Source organism: Arachis stenosperma, chromosome 6 (genome assembly GCF_014773155.1).
Source record: "Arachis stenosperma cultivar V10309 chromosome 6, arast.V10309.gnm1.PFL2, whole genome shotgun sequence".
Classification (NCBI taxonomy): Eukaryota; Viridiplantae; Streptophyta; class Magnoliopsida; order Fabales; family Fabaceae; genus Arachis; species Arachis stenosperma.
Window position 1 is genome coordinate 8,124,689 of NC_080382.1, and position 18,106 is coordinate 8,142,794.

The window sequence follows — 18,106 nt, forward strand, 5'->3', positions numbered from 1 at the left end:
TTATATCGAGATATCTAATTTTATAAAAATAAATAAAACATAAATTTTTATTTTAATCAATTCTATTATTTTTATTTAGATAAATATATTCTCAACAATATGACAAAAAGACTTATATATTTTATTTTTATAAAATTCAAGGATTACAACGTAATAAAATTTTTGTAGGAATCGAAGACATTTGATTCAAAATTTTTTAAGAATCTATTTAGGTATATATTTACATATATACAAAATTACATATATAAATAAATAAATTTGAGATAAAGAGATTAAAAATTTTAGAAATTAAAATTTATTAATTTAAAAATAATTATATATAAATAATTCGAAAGAATTATTTTAAAAAATTTTAATTTTTTATAGACTGTTTTGATATTTTTTAAATTCTTATGACTGTTTTATACTTTATTTTATAGGGATTGGTTTGTCCACATCACATACGTGCACACTTAATGGTTATATGTGCGAGTTAACGTTTCGATTTCCGTTGACCATCACTGTTAATGACTAATAAAGAGAGACTGTATTGTTTAATTAAATTATTGAAGTAAACATTAAAGATTATTTTGTGTATTTTAAAAGTTGAGAAACTAAAGTATCTGATTTTAAAAATCTCAAGATTGATTTATGTAATTATTTTTGGTCATTTTGGTTTATAGATACACAAAATAATTTATAATATTTATTTTCGTTAAACAACACGGTCTTCTCTAATTTAATTCTTTTAATCCAAATGTCTGTTTTGGAATTTTTAAATTTTTGTAAAGATTATTTTGAGAGTTTTAAAAAAAATTAAAAACTGTTTTTTAGTTTACTTTTCGGATTAAATTGGAGGAAGACTATATTATCCGACAAAGATAAATGTGGAGAATTATTTTGGTATTTTAAAATTTAGATAACTAAAATATTCGACTTTACAAATATTAAACATTGATTTGGGTCATTATTCTAAATTGTATACGTATAAAGAAAGAAGAATAAATAATTAATTATTCGGCTAATTTTTTTAGTATCACCAAATTTTCAATTAAATTTTTATATTTTTTTAATCGGATTTCTATACTATTTTTAATTTTATAATTATGTCTTTGTCAGTACAAAAAATTAGAGTTAACCTAATATTTTTTACAAATTACAAGTATTCACAACTAAAAACTTAAATAAATTTTTGATTACTTATTTTTAGAGAGAAATATTTTATTAATTTTAATATTTTTAATACAAAAAGATCGAACTATAAAATTAAAAATAGTGTAAAGATCTAATTAATATATATAATTTTAATTACAAATTTAATAAAATAATAAAAATCCAAAATAATTAAACTAAAAATAAATACTAATAAAAAATAACATTAATTGACGGTCAACAGACAAAACGGAATAATGGATATTAATGAATAAGGATGGTAATACCAACCGAACCCGGTTACCCATTCTGTCCTTACCCATTCGGAGGCGGATAATTACCCGCCCCACACCGGAGCGGGTTTTAAATGGGACGGATTTTTAGGAGGGACGGGGGCGGGGCGGGTTTAGATAATACCGTCCCAGCATATATATAATATATATAATATACATAAAATAATTAGTAAATGATTAATAATATTGTATCATATTTAAATTTTTACTTTAATTTATATTATGTATGTGATGATAGTTATATAAATTTTGAAATTTAATTTTATTTGTTGAATTTTAATAATTATAGGGGCGAGTAGTAGCGGGGCGAATACCTGCAGGAACGAGTTAGAATTCAACATTTTAATACCCGCAGCTAGAAACGGGACGAATTTTATGCGAATTGTTGCACGACAGAACTAAATTGAATAGAGCAAAAATCCGCCTCTATCCGCCCCATTGCCACTCCTATTATTGAATGAGGAGAAAAAATATTAGTTTTGCAGTAATTTAGTATCCACTATTATGCTATAAAAGAAAGTTGTTACATTCATCATGCATATATCATCATTTCTTCTATCTTTTCATTTATATAACATACCATTATCTCATCTTGAATTAGCTTCATTAATTTGATGTCATCCTAATTATTTTAAAATGAAGATGAAAACAATGACAACAAGCATCATGAGCTTGTTAGCTCCTATCATGCTGTTGAACAATGTATTGATGGTTTTAGATAGTAGAAAAAATTTGTTAGAACACAAGTTTATCAACGATGTTAATGAAAATTTTGGAGGATTTTAAAATTTAACAAATTTAAATAGTTTTTAAAGAAAAACATAAAAAAAATTTTTCCAAAGATCATGTCCATCCCATAGAAGAAAGGGACATAGTACTCCACCTAAACATAAAAGATCCACCGCGTTCATATTTGTACTTTGATGAGAACTTTGGAGTGTTTTTCAACTTAGACGAAGTTTTTAGAAACAAATTCATGAATTTTCCATCTAGTGGAGGAGAGGGACATAAACTTCGACCTGGCCATGGAGGAAGTCCACCATCTTCAAATTTAAACTTTAATTAATCATATTAAAGTATAATTGATTGATGCATGTAGTTATGTGGTTGATAATGATAATAAAATAAAAAAAAATTATCTTTAGTTACAGTTCTACAATAATTATTTTCTTTTGTATATGTTTAACGTTTACGGTATTATTATATATATTAGTTTCTATCAAATATAATTCAATTAAAATTACTATTTCAGCATTGATTCAATTGAAAATCAAACTTGCAAATAAGAATTTTTATAGGTGGAATAAAATCGGATTTGTTTTGGTCCAAATTCAACTTTAAATATTTACCAAATTTTTTTAATACCTTAAATATTAGGTACATCTACATAAAAAAATTATAAATAAATGACCATTTGTATTTATAAAAAATAAAAATATTGATATATATATTCATATTAGATCGAAATTAAATTTGTACTCACACAAAATGTCCATATGATAAAAGTACTTTACGTGACACTCCAACACTCTAGAAATAGAGTACTTTTATCACACTCAAGGCATTTTGTATGGGTATAAATTTAGAGTTTAGAGTTTAGGGTACAAATTTAGTTTCGATATAGTGTGTGTATATATATCAGTGTTTTTATCTTTCATGGATACAAATGATTATTTATTCAAAAAAATTATTCACCTACTTTTATGAAATTGTTTAACATTATTAAAAAATAAATTTTATAATAATTAATATCAAATTTTTTATAATAAATTTTAGAATTTATAAGAGATAATTTCACAACAAAAGAAGACATAAATAGTAAAAATATAATATTATCCGATTTTTTATTAAATATTTATTTGTGAAAAAAAAAATCAAAAGTTAAGTTATTTAATATGGAGTGGAATAAATATTAGTACCAACTAAGAAGAGATCGGTACAATGTAAGAACAAGACAAACCAAGACTACAATGAGAATGACGTGAATATAAACCATATTTGGAACATTGTCTGGTATAGAAAATAAAAAAAATAATCATTATGATTTAAAAAATTATGTGTAAATTAAAAAAAATAAATGTTAAAGATTATTTTTTGTACTTTAAAATTTGAAAAATTAAAGGATTTGATTTTAAATTTTCATAGGTTGATTTATGTAATTACTTTTAGTTTTTTAGGTTTGTAGATACGTACACAAAACAATTTCTAATGTTTATTTCTGTTAGACAATACAATCTTTTTCAATTTAATTCTTTTAATTGAAATGTCTGTTTTGAACTTTTTAAATTTTTTGTAAAAAATATGTTGAGATTTTAAAAAAAATTAAAGACTATTTTTTAGTTTACTTTTTGAATTAAATTGGAGGAGGATTATATTGTCTGAAAAAAATAAGTGTAAAAAATTATTTTGTATATTTTAAAATTTAGATGACTAAAATATTTAACTTTAAAAACATCAAACACTGATTTGTGTCATTATTCTAAATTCTATACGTATAATGGAAGAAGAATAAATATTTTCTGTAGTATCACCAAATTTTTAATTAAATGTCTATATTTTTTTAATTAGATTCCTACATTATTTTTAATTTTGTAATTATATCTTTGTCAGTATAAAAAATTAGAGTTAACTTAATATTTTTTATAAATTAAAAGTACTCACAATTAAAAATTTAATTAAATCTTTGATCACTTATTTTTTAAGAAAAATATTTTATTATTTTTAATACAAAAAAATTGAACTACAAAATTAAAAATAATATAAAAATTTCATTGAAAAATATATAAAAATTTAATTAATAATTTAATAAAATTATAAAAATATAACAAATAATTAAACCAAAAATAAATTCTAATAAAAAATAATATTAATTGACGGTGAACAGAACAAACGGAATAATGGATATTAATGAATGAGTGGGAGAAATATTAGTCCTATTCTAATTTAATATCCACTATTATGCATTTATGCTATAATAAAAGAAAGTTGTTACATTCATCATGCATATATCATTTCTTTTGTCTTTTCATTTCTGTAACATACAATTATCTTATCTTGAATTAGTTTCGTTAGTTTTATGTTCCTGATTATTTTAAAATGAAGATAAAAACAATGACAACAAGCAGCATGAGCTTCTATAAATTACCATATGATTTTGCCATTTTATGCAGCAAAATAATCAAGTACGTTACATTTCCTTAGCTTGATTAGACAAATTAAACGGAGATATATCTAGAGAGAATGAACCTTTTTATTATTGTGTTTAGTGTTATTCATTGCACAACATAGAGTTGAATGTGAACTGTGGCAGAAAGCTCATGCAACTTTCTATGGTGGAGCCGATGCCTCAGGAACAATGGGTACCTAACTTATATAATCAAGATTATTCAACTTGATATATTTTTTGTTCGGATTCATTAACTCATCGTTGTGAGTTCTTGTTGTAGGTGGTGCATGTGGCTATGGGAATTTGTACACAGACGGTTATGGTACGAAGACGACGGCTCTGAGTACCGTTCTGTTTAATGACGGGAAGGCATGCGGCGGTTGCTATCAGATAGTTTGTGATGCAAGCCAAGTGCCGCAATGGTGCCTTAAGGGCACTTTCATCACAGTTACTGCCACAAACTTTTGTCCTCCAAACTATGCACTCCCTAATGACAATGGCGGTTGGTGTAATCCTCCAAGACCACACTTCGACATGTCTCAACCTTCCTTTCTAACCATCGCCAAATACAAGGCCGGCATCGTACCCATACTGTACAGAAAGTATGTCCGTTACCTGATAATTTAGTTAAATATATTAAAAAAAAAGTCCAATCCTAACATATATTTAATTATGCAGAGTTGGGTGCAGAAGGAGTGGAGGAATAAGATTTAGCATCAATGGAAGGGATTATTTCGAATTAGTGACGATAAGCAATGTAGGTGGAGTTGGGGAGATAGGGCAAGTGTGGGTAAAAGGGTCAAAGAAGAATGTTTGGGAAGCAATGAGCAGGAACTGGGGTGTTAACTGGCAAAGTTTAAGCTATCTCAATGGACAGAGCTTGTCCTTCACAGTTCAACTCACCGATGGAAGAACCCTCACTGCTTATAACGTAGCACCCTCCAATTGGAAATTTGGCCAATCTTTCATCTCTAATATTCAGTTCAACTAATTAATCTTGTTACTCAAGAAAGCCATATGATAAGAGTATTATATTTTGACCTGTTCAGCGATAAGTGTCTGTGATGTAATCATATTACCATGGTAATTTTTCAAGTCTGTTAAAACTTAAAAATGAATAAATAATAAAAAAAATATGTTAGGAAAATAATATGCGCCAGGCTCTTTTTTTAAGTCCATGTTTTTACTTTCAATCGAAGCTAAATCAATCAATAATATACCAAAAAGACAATTAAATGCTATTAATCTTTGTTCGAAAACAAAATATTTTAAAAATAAAAAAATAAAAAATGTCAATGTTCATGTCCATGCATATTTTCTAAAACCTAGCTCCACTCACCATGTTCATGGAAGTTCAAGACAACCCAAACTTCCGTGTCCAAAACTTCTATTTTTGTTTTTGATTTATTGTGTTTATATGTGATAAGACACTGGTATGTAAAACCTTGTAGCAACTGATAATGACACAATTATATTATTATATATAGAAAAAGTAAAAACTTCTTATTATTCAATTCTCTATACGTACACTTATCCTCGTTTCAATGGACTCAAATGGAAAAAATGCAACCACTAAATGATCTTACGTATAGATCAAGAATCACTTGGTGGAGGCCAGGAAAAAGAAGAATAGTTTCATATATATAAGAAAACGAAACAATCTTCCCTTTACTTCTTGGAGGAAAGATTGGTCTTGATGTTACTAACGTCTTGGGCATCAATCTGGAATGCCAGAGCGAGAACATCGTCAGGAACAGCCGGCGTTGCGCCAAACAAAGCGGCGGCGATGGACAACGTGCCAGGGAGTTGGCTGTTGAAGGCGGAGACAACGGCAGCAGGCTTGTCCCCATTGTTGTTCTTCTGAAAGTGTATCAACCCTTTTGGGAACACAAACACTTCACCTTCCTTTATGGTTTTTGATATGAGCTTGTTGGATGTGGTGACAAAACCAACTTCCAATTCCCCTTCCAACACAAACACGACCTCGGTGGCGCGTGGGTGCGTGTGCGGCGGGTTTAGGCCACCGGGTTTGTAGTCTATTCTTGAGAGAGAGACACCCAATGTGTTGAGCCCTGGAATCTTTTCCACATTGGCTGCTGTCACCACTGACCCTACTGTGTTGTTGATTGATGCAGCCTTGGCTAATCCGTTGAAGAAGAAATCAGATTCTGTCACGTTTGATGATTCTTTGCACGCAAATCCATTCACCTTCACACCTGTTTCTGAAGAAGAGGGAAGAGCAACACAAAAGTCTTGAAGTGTGTCTGGATCAGAAGCGAATGCAAAGGAGATGGCACTGCTGATTAAGATTACCAGAATTGCAATTGTCTTTGATTGGGACATGGTTGTATTGACGATAAATGGCTTAGGAGAAGATCTAGAGAGGGATGGGAAGCTTTTGAGTTGGATATGGTAAGAGAATAATAATAATGGCAATAACCATCTGCTTTATATGTATATATATCTTGATGATCAAGTATATTGGCAAAGTCCTTCAACTTTAATTCAAAGCAATTGCAAGTTTGTAACAATAACATTGGAATATTTACCACAGAAAAAGAGAACGTAAACACAACTGCACGTGACTATAAGTTTGGTGCGTGCTGAGGAAATGCCAACCAACCATCAGTTAGTTGAAGGGTAAGGAGGCTTTGGTGTAAGATTTGCAAGACATGGACATCACTAAAACAGAGTTCACCAACTTTTCTATTTTATATAGCATCTTTTTAATATTATTTTAGAGCCTCTAAATTTTCTTTTTAACCAGCGATGTGCAACTAGATATTCTTTGAAAATTGTTTATTATTCAATTTTTAGAGGAGAAAAAAACTAAAAAATAAATAATTTTTCATAAAAATAAATAAATTTTTATAAAATGAGTATTTAAATTAATTAAATAATATTATTTACACGAAAAGATGGACTAAAAACTAAAAATTTAAAGTATAAGTAATATTTTTTTTAAATGATCAAAGGAAAAAATAAGTATGTGGTACCAATTTTATATTTTAATTTCAATATATAAGTTACGTAAAAATGGTATAATTTCGTTATTTAGTAAACATAATTGATAATTCACTTGAAATTTTATTGGAGACCAATTTCACTCTATCAATTTGCTCTTGACGAATTAGTACGATGAAATATTAGAAAATTATTAAAATTTATTATTTTTTATTATTATTTAATCAATAATAATTTCTACTCATATTTTATAAAATTTATACATATGATTTTGAGTTAATATATGATAATAATAATTGGTACTCATATTTATAAATATTTATATATAAAAAATATATAATTTATATTTATATTTATTAAAATTTATACATATAAATTAATATAATTTGTTCATACCATGACCCAATAATAAGGACCCAGGTCCAAATAAAAGGCCTGATCCGAAGAATTAAGCCTAGCTAAGCACCGGCCTTCATATTAGAAGTCGGTGTTGACCACGACCTACTCTAAAGAAGTCGAGCACGAGATTAGTTGGCAGATAAACACTCATTCAAATGTGTAACCGCCCCTAAAATCTCTCTAACCGCTTCATAAAGCCATATCTTAACCTCCCTAAGATAATGGGACGGTTAACACCCTAAAGATATGGCACTACTCCAACGGTGGTTATTGGCTCACCACTATAAATACACTGATACCCCTCAGGTATCTCTAAGGCCCCAATACTCTCTAGACCTGCTCACACCCTTGCTAACTTAGGCATCGGAGTGTCTTTGCAGGTACCACCCCCCATTCATCTACGAGCACAAGTCGGAAGGAGGCTCCAACGTGCAAACTAGCTCGGAAGCCACCATCCGCGGACGATTGGGCCATCCAATTCCGCCCAGTCCATCAATCTCCGGTTACCCACCGTAACATTGGCGCCGTTGCCGGGGACCTGAGAGATCATCCATCGATGGCGGATAGATCCCACGAAGAAGGCCATGTGGAGACAGATTCTGAATAAGAGAATCTGGACACAGGCAACAACGATGTGGATCTCACCCTCCACCAAGAAATCGATAATCCACACAGGGAAGGCACTTCCGAAATAAAGAATTCGAAGGTAAACTCCTCAGAAGGGCGCGAGTCAGAAAAAGAAGGACCACCCCATGTAACTGAACTCATGGGATTAGTCCACAGCCGCCTGGAACAATTAGAACAAGAGCGGGAGCGGCAAAAGAAAACTGAAAAGAACCTAAAAGAGGAGATGGAACGACGAAAAGAGTTGGAAAGAAAACTCTTAAAGTTAGAATCCTCCCTCAAAGGTCGTAACTCCTGTGATGAACAAGAAGAACTACCTTTAGATGGGGAGGATCCTTTTAGCGAGGACATAATGAGAGCAAAAGTTCCGAGGAACTTTAAAAGCCCTGATATGGACCTCTACGATGGAACCACGGATCCAAAGCATCACCTGAGTAACTTCAAAAGTCGGATGTACCTGGCCGACGGTTCCGACGCTACGCGATGCAAAGCTTTTCCGACCACTCTATCAAAAGCAGCGATGAAGTGGTTCGACAGCCTCCCCCCGAGGTCAGTTACTAGCTTTGAAGACCTCTCAAGGAAATTTTTGATGAGGTTCCCAATCCAGAAAGACAAAGTGAAACACGCACCGAGCCTCCTGGGAATAAAACAGGAGATCGGAGAATCTTTGCGAGCCTATATGGAAAGATTCAACAAAGCATGTTTGGAGATTCAAGACCTGCCCACAGAGGCGGTCATAATGGGATTAGTCAATGGACTCAGAGAATGTCCCTTCTCGCAGTCCATATCCAAAAGACATCCCGTTTCTCTAAGTGATGTACAGGAAAGAGCTGAAAAGTACATCAATATGGAGAAAAACGCCAAACTAAGAGACCTGAAGTTGGCGACCTGGGCCCCCTCCCTCAACAAAAGAGAGGGAAAGGGAAACCAAGAAAAAGGAAGAACTCGGTCTCGAAAGGCCAAGACAATATCACTCTTATACTCCTCTGAAAGTTTCTATAGTGGACGTATATAGAGAGATTTGTAACACTGAGAGATTACCACCCCCTAGACCCATTAAAAATAAAAAAGGGGGAAGCCGTAACGATTACTGTGAGTACCATAAGATATATGGTCACTCCACAAACGACTGTTACGACCTTAAAAATGTGATAGAAAAGCTGGCTAGAGAAGGTCGGCTTGATAGATATCTCATAGAAAGGTCGGACGGTCACGGAAAGAGAAAGCGAGACGACATGGATAGAAGAGACCCACCACCGCAGACTCCAGAGAGGCATATCCACATGATCTCAGGAGGGTTTGCAGGAGGGGGACTTACCAAATCCTCTCGCAAAAGACATCTCAAAAGAGTCTACCAGGTCGGGGAGGAGACACCCGACCTTCCCACCATTTCATTCACAAAAGAAGATGGGCAAGGAATAATCCCTGGACATGATGATCCAATGGTGATAACCATGATTCTAGCAAATGCCCATCTCCACAGAACCCTAGTAGACCAAGGAAGCTCGGCGGACATCCTTTTTAAGCCCGCTTTCGACAAACTAGGGTTAGATGAGAAAGAATTAAGAGCCTACCCCGACACCCTATACGGATTAGGGGACACGCCAATAAAACCACTAGGATTTTTGCCCCTTCACACCACTTTTGGAAAAGGGGAAAAATCAAAGACTCTGAGTATAGACTTCATAGTCATTGATGAGGGGTCAGCCTATAATGCCTTAATCGGCAGAACTACCCTTAATCGGCTCGGAGCAGTGGTATCCACTCCTCACCTCTGCATGAAATTCCCAACCTCAGCGGGAATAGCAACGGTAAGGGGAGACCAAAAATTGGCGAGGAAATGCTACAATGAAAGCCTAAATCTGAGAGGAAAAGGCAGAGAAGTTCACACGATAGAGCTCGGTGGCGCAAGGGCCAGAGAAGAGCTGCGACCACAACCGGGAGAAAAAACCGAAGAGATACAGGTCGGTAAAGAGGAAGGAAAAAACACTCATGTAGGAGCCAACCTGGGGGAAACCCTAAAACAAAAATTGATCGAGCTCCTAAGAGATAATTCCGACCTCTTCGCCTGGAAGGCTTCTGACATGCCTGGGATTGACCCCGAGCTCATGTCCCACAAACTCTCGGTTTATCCAGGGTCCCGACCTGTACAACAAAAAAGACGCAAGCTCGGCACAGAACGAGCCCTAATAGTAGAAGAGCAAGTACAGGCGCTCCTGGAAGCCGGCTTTATTAGAGAGGTCAAGTACCCAACATGGCTAGCCAATGTAGTGCTAGTCAAAAAACAGAATGGTAAATGGAGAATGTGTGTCGACTATACCGACCTAAAGAAGGCATGTCCCAAGGACCCTTATCCCCTACCAAGTATTGATACCCTAGTGGATTCCAGCTCGGGGTACCAATACTTATCATTCATGGACGCCTACTCGGGATATAATCAAATCCCGATGTATGAGCCAGACCAGGAGAAAACATCATTCATCACACCCAGAGCTAACTTCTGCTACGTGGTCATGCCATTCGGACTAAAGAATGCGGGGGCCACATATCAAAGGTTGATGAATAAAGTGTTTTCCCCTCATCTGGGGAGCCTAATAAAGGTATACGTCGACGACATGTTGGTAAAAACAAAGAAAGAAGACGACCTCTTGACAGACCTCTCGCAAGTCTTTGATACTATAAGGCTGCACGGGATGAGACTAAACCCTGCAAAGTGCGCCTTTGCGGTGGAAGCAGGGAAATTTCTAGGGTTTATGCTAACACAAAGAGGGATCGAAGCTAACCCCGACAAGTGTAGAGCCATCCTAGAAATGAAAAGTCCGACTTGTTTGAGAGAAGTCCAGCAGCTAAACGGCCGACTTGCAGCTCTCTCCAGATTTTTGGCAGGCTCGGCATTGAAATCCCTGCCACTATTCTCCTTATTAAGAAAGGGATGCCAGTTCGAATGGACTCCTGAATGCGAGGAGGCATTCCAGGAGTTCAAAAAGTTTTTAAGCCAACCTCCTATTCTAACACGACCAGTACCTGGGAAAGACCTCGTCCTGTACTTATCCGTAGCAAACAAGGCTGTCTCATCATCCCTGATAAAAGAAGACGAGGTCGGACAACATCTAGTCTACTTCAGCAGTAAAGTTCTACAAGGCCCTGAACTAAGGTACCACAAACTAGAAAAGTTTGCCTACTCCTTAGTAATAGCCTCACGAAGGCTACGACCCTACTTTCAGGCCCATACAATAAGAGTCCGTACGAACCAACCCATGAAGCAAATCCTCCAAAAGACGGATGTTGTAGGGAGAATGGTCCAATGGGCAATAGAGCTTTCCGAATTCGACTTAAGATATGAAACTCGGACAGCGATCAAAGCTCAATGCCTCGCCGACTTCGTTGCAGAATACGCAGGGGATCAAGAGGAAAAACCAACTACATGGGAACTCTATGTAGATGGATCCTCCAACAAAACGGGAAGCGGCGCAGGCATAATATTGGTAGACGAAAGAGGAACCCAGATAGAGGTTTCTCTAAAATTTGAATTCCCAGCCTCAAATAATCAGGCCGAATATGAAGCCTTGATTGCCGGACTAAAACTAGCAGAAGAAGTCGTTGCTACAAAGGTGATGATATACAGCGACTCACAAGTGGTGACCTCCCAGATAAGTGGAGAATATCAGGCAAAAGACCCAAATATGAAGAGGTACTTGGAAAAAACTTTGGAGTACCTTGGGCGTTTTGAGGAAACCGAGGTTAAACACATAACTCGGGATCTAAACAGCAGAGCAGACGCCCTATCCAAGTTAGCAAGTACCAAACCAGGAGGGAACAACAGAAGCCTGATCCAAGAAACCCTCCAGGAACCCTCAGTAATAAAAGATAAACAAGAAGTACTTGAGGTAGTCGGTTTAAACCTCGGATGGATGAACCCCTTAGTCGAATACATGAAATTCGACATCCTCCCTAAAGAGGAGAAAGAAGCCAAAAAGATCCGAAGGGAAGCACAACACTACACCTTGGTGAGAAATATCCTCTACAGAAGGGGGATATCAACACCACTATTAAAATGTGTACCGACCTCAAGAACTGACGAGGTGTTGGAGGAAGTATATAGTGGGATCTGCGGAAATCATCTCAGAGCAAGGTCACTAGCCAGGAAAGTAATCCGAGCTGGATTCTACTGGCCGACCTTGCAGAAAGATGCCACAGAATTTGTGAAAAAGTGTCAATCATGTCAGATGCATGCAAATTTCCACGTAGCTCCACCAGAAGAGCTCATCAGTATCACTTCTCCATGGCCTTTTGCAAAATGGGGAATGGATTTGTTAGGTCCTTTTCCCCAAGCGCCAGGACAAGTCAAATACCTGATCGTGGGGATAGATTACTTCACAAAGTGGATAGAAGCAGAACCATTGGCCACCATCACCGCTCAAAGAAGTCGCAGGTTCCTCTACAAAAATATCATCACAAGATATGGGATACCTTATTCCATTACTACAGACAATGGAACCCAATTCACCGACGCCACCTTCAGAAGCTTAGTAGCCAGTATGAAAATCAAACATCAGTTCACCTCGGTGGAGCACCCACAAGCCAATGGGCAAGCCGAGGCAGCCAACAAAGTCATACTGGCAGGGCTGAAAAGGAGATTGCAAGAAGCAAAAGGAGCTTGGGCTGAAGAGCTTCCTCAAGTGCTATGGGCCTACAGGACAACCCCCCAATCCGCCACGGGAGAAACACCTTTCCGACTAGTTTATGGCGTAGAAGCCATGATACCAATAGAAATCAATGAGCAAAGTCCAAGGGTAACTCTCCATGACGAGGTCGGAAACATACGGGGGCACAAAGAGGAGCTCGACTTACTCCCCGAAGTCCGAGAGGATGCCCAGATAAGAGAAGCAGCATTGAAACAAAGGATGACTACAAGGTACAACAAAAAAGTCATTCGAAGAACATTTACCCCGAATGACTTAGTCTTAATCAGAAATGACATTGGAGTCAACAAATCAGGAGAAGGAAAGCTCGCCGCAAATTGGAAGGGACCATACAAAGTCAATGAAGTTTTAGGAAAAGGTTATTACAAAGTAACCGACCTGAACGGCACTAAGTTACCAAGGTCGTGGCATGCTTGTAATATGAAAAGGTACTACAGTTAAAAGCGAACTCTACTCCCTGATGTACTCTTTTCCCAACTTCATGATTTTTTCCCAAAATTAAAGGGTTTTTTCTGGAGAAGGGTTTTTAACGAGGCATCATAGTAGAGGCTAAGGGAAAATAGGCTATTAAAACCCTTAGTAGCAAGAAGGTACACACCCAATAAATAAAGATCCTTTTCATCTACAATATCTCTTATAAAATCCTTTTTATTTTTTATTTTTCTAAGTTTTTCTACGAAACGCGCCGACTTAAGCTCGACAAAACGTGAAAATCCCATGAACCGACCTAAGTGGTCGTCAGGATAAAACGACGAGGTACAAGTCGGTGTAAAGAGGTTATATGAGTCGATCGTAAAAACTCGGGAACAAATCCGACTCATAAGTCGAAACGAGATCCCGAGTAGGAAAGCTCGGGAACAGTTCGATCCATAAATCGGAGTGTAGAACCGAGTAGAAGAAAAACGCATCGCAAAAATAACCTAAGTCATAAGAACTCGCTAAAACAAAGTTGAGTATAAGGGATAACGAAAAGAGATAGGAAAACCTAGGAAGAAATTTAAAGGCTGTCCCAAAAGTCCTTAAACAAAAAGATCAGAAAAACAAACAAAGCCAGAAAAGAAAGGTTTTCAAGAAAAGGTCAAGGGGAATTCAGAAAATCAAAAAGGCATACGCGCATAAGGTAACTTAAACCCTTATCCAAAAAAGGGTATTTATCTTGTTAAGTTAAAACCCTTATTAAAAAAGGGTACTTATAAAATATTTTTTTTACGGCCTTAAAAGGCCAAAAGAAATTGTTCAACCAACCAACAAGAAATAAAAGAGTTTTAAAAAGGGGGGACTCACAGGCCGAGCCCCCATATAGCCATAAAAAAGTTATTTTTTCAGGAAGAGCGCCATCAGGACCAGTAAGAGAAGCACCCACAGGAGAGGAAGATGAAGTCGGAGGAATAACTGAAGAACTCGGAGTGTCCTTAGAACGAGGAGGGGACTCAATGATCCTCTGCCCCCGAGTCTTCAATTCTGACTCGAAAACAATCACGGGGACAGGAGGATTCACGATAGCACCATCAATGACAACTTTATCAGGATGTAAAGGAGAAAGATCCAAGTCGGGAGCGATAACTCTGACTTGCTCCAGGAAAATCCTCCAAGACTCCTCGGCACCATCAGTGATAGAGTCCTCCAACTCGGCGTATGCATTCCGAGAATTCAGCAAATCCTTCTTCACAGACACAAGATCTTGAAATAAACTCTGATAACTCTCCTGTGCTGTCTTCCTCAAGTTCGCCTCCATGTTGCATTGGGCCTGCAGCTTGCTCTCCTTCTCCCGAAGGCTATCTCTCTCCGCCCTCAGTTTAGCTACCTCCTCCTTCAACTCCCTCTCGTGGTCCTGGTAAGAAAGAAGCCTCCCCTCCAACTCTTCAACCTTCGAGGTTACCCCCAAAGAGCTGAGAGGAGTCTTCTCAAAAATGTCCAAAAGCTTCCCACAAACACCCGCCGCCCTAAAACTCTCCTCAGCCAGAGCGGTGAGGTGGTTTCGAACAGAAACATCATTCATACTTATATGAGGATAGATGTTCTTTCGGACAAATGCGAGAGCATCCGCCTTAACCCCACCATCAAAAGAAGAGCCAGACTCCAAAGTCTTGCGCTTCTTCTTCTCCGGCTCAGGAAGAAGTCGGGCGGAAGGGAGTGGCCGAGACAAAGTTGAAGAAATCACAATAGGCTGAGAGGGAGTCCCCACGTTTTGGGGAGGAGGAGGAGGAGGACGACGAGAGATAATCGCCCTGGCACCACCTGTCCTGGCCCGGGACTTTGCCTTAGCCTCCTGAACTCTCTGGTAAGATTCCTGAGCATTCTTCCTTGCCATGTCTGCAAAAGAAACAAATAGCAAAGATTACAAGTCGGCAAACCGAAAGTCGGCAGATACAAGTCGGAAATAAGGAATACATATACTACCTAGTTGCGACTGAACAAAAGTCGGCGATCCCTGGAGGAATTTCCTAGTGTCCAAGTATGGGGCCCTCCCCCACACTTCTCGGAAAAACCCCACAATGGCCGCCTCCACCTCGTCCAGGTCGTCTAGGCTGTACTTCTCACAAGGAGAAGCCTCCAGCCAGTATAAAGGAAAGCGAGGAGAGGAGTTGTCGTCCAGAAAAAAGGGGTGGTGACCCTCTACAGCTTGCACTTTGAAAAAGTAATTTTTAAAGTCATGGAAGGACTCGTCAAAAAGGGTAAAAATTCTCCGACCTTGTATGGCTTGGAAGGAAACCCATTGTTGTTTATTATTTAGCCCACTAAAGGGCTTAGTCATGTGAAAAAGAAAGAAAAAAATCCTCAAAGAGGTCGGAAAGTCCAAAGCATGGCTAATAAACTGATAAATTTTCAAGAAACCCCAAGAGTTGGGGTGAAGTTGGGTAGGGGCAACTCAACAGTGGTGTAAAACAGATATTTTAAAATCTAAAAAAGGAAGAAAAACACCCAAACGGGTGATCATACATTCATACATAAAGAAAAAATGAGGGGCCGCCTCATTGGCCCTCCCAAAACAAACCCGGTCTTCCGGACCCGGGATTACCAACTCATATTTTGGCTCGTCCTCCTCCGAAGTACAAACCCTGTGGTGAGTACGAAGATGAGTAATAAACTCAGCATCGACCAAGGGTTCCTCCCCCAGGACCGTAACATCAACCCACTGAGAAAGAACATCTACGGAAGCCATTTTCTTTTTTCTTATAAAAGGTGACAGAAACCTACAAAAAGAAAAAAGAAAAGAAAAATAAAAAAACACGGTCTCTAAAGGGAGGAGACACGAAGCCAAAATCTACAAACCAACCTATCTACCCGCAAAATAAAAGCATGCAAACACAAGGCGTATCATAAAAGAAGAAAAGCTAACCTTTATCTGAAAAGGTGGAGGTTGAAAGAAGCAGAAGACTTCAAACACAAGAATGCAGCACGAACGAAGAGAAAAGAAATTTGAAAGATTGCAGAAACGGAAAAATGAAAGAAAGGAAAAATATTTATAAAACATGCTAAGGGGCATAATGGTAAAAACGGAGCAGTCATTAATGAGAGTGCACCGTTACCAAAGCCATCAATCCCTAAGTGCATCCCTAACGGACACGACGCTTGAATAGACGTAACTGTCAGAAACAAAAGGTCGCGAAAATCACGTCGGTTTAAAAACCCGTGTTTCCTCTGAGAAAGTCGGCTACGAACCCGAGTTAAATACTTGAACCCAAGCCCTAAAGGAATCTTGGACTCAAGTAGGGACACTCTTCATACCATGGCCCAATAATAAGGGCCCAGGTCCAAATAAAAGGCCTGATCCGAAGAATTAAGCCTAGCTAAGCACCGGCCTTCATATTAGAAGTCGGTGTTGACCACGACCTACTCTAAAGAAGTCGGGCACGAGATTAGTTGGCAGATAAACACTCATTCAAATGTGTAACTGACGAATGAATTTTTGCCGGTATAGAAATTATCAAGTGATCAATCGTAGTATAATCTAAACCGACGCAAAATCCATTTATCAAACAAATCTACAATCTATAATCGAGAGTATTAGTCCCGAGTCGTTCTTCCCTAGGAATGCTACAAGGATGCATGTATTGGTTAAGTGGTCTTTTTGTGGTTTGAAGAGTGTGGCATAAAAGTGTGAATAAAAGAAAACAAAATCAATCAATATTAAAAGCCTTGGCCAAGGTTGAACATTGGAAGTCCCATCACTATAGCTTCCTTCAATTGTGATAACAAAGGAGTGTTGCTTCACTTAGTTAACCCCTAATTATAGAGGAAAGTCAAGTAAAAGTGATTAACTCAAGTCACAAGTCCTAGTCTTACCCTAGGGAAGTCTAACTTTAGTGCACTCTAAGTCAATTAGCAATCCTCAATTCTTAATCAACAATTGACATCCATTATTCAAGTGTCTCCAATGACTCAACCACTAGGCCAAGTGAGGGAATACTACTCCATATCTAAAATTGGCATTTTCTCAAACATTTGGAGGGCAAGAATGAAAGACATAGTAAAATTGAGAAGAGATTTAGAATCAAAGCAATTCAACACAAGAGATTAACAACAATCAACAATGAACAACAAAGAAAAAGAGATCTTTAATGAATCAATAGAATCCAAAACAACAAAGCTAATTCTAAGATCTACAAGAATTGAACAATTACAAACACTAATTGAGAGTAGAGATAAGGATCTACAACATGAACAAAGTAAATTGAGAGTGGCAATAGATCTCACCAAAGAATGGTTGAGAATTGAGAAAATGAAGATGAATCCTAGAGAGAAGTTGGAGTTTCTCTCTCTACAAATGTAACTAACTAAAAAATATCTACCTAATGATCTCCCCTTAGTCTATGGATGTGAAT

The 18,106-nt window shown here is 36.8% G+C and overlaps 2 protein-coding genes across 2 annotated transcripts; one reads left to right on the top strand and one right to left on the bottom strand.

Annotated features, from left to right (window-relative positions):
• The first annotated feature begins 4,535 nt into the window (after positions 1 to 4,535).
• LOC130933584 (putative expansin-A17) lies at positions 4,536 to 5,581 on the top strand. The gene is made up of 4 exons (XM_057863213.1): positions 4,536 to 4,606; positions 4,713 to 4,783; positions 4,871 to 5,192; positions 5,269 to 5,581. The coding sequence occupies exons 1-4, from the start codon at positions 4,536 to 4,538 to the stop codon at positions 5,579 to 5,581; spliced, it is 777 nt and encodes a 258-aa protein (XP_057719196.1).
• A 502-nt stretch (positions 5,582 to 6,083) lies between these two features.
• On the bottom strand, positions 6,084 to 6,993 carry LOC130936067 (germin-like protein subfamily 2 member 4). The gene has a single exon (XM_057866044.1). The coding sequence runs from the start codon at positions 6,931 to 6,933 to the stop codon at positions 6,259 to 6,261; it is 675 nt and encodes a 224-aa protein (XP_057722027.1). The 5' UTR covers positions 6,934 to 6,993; the 3' UTR covers positions 6,084 to 6,258.
• Between the last annotated feature and the right edge of the window lie 11,113 nt (positions 6,994 to 18,106).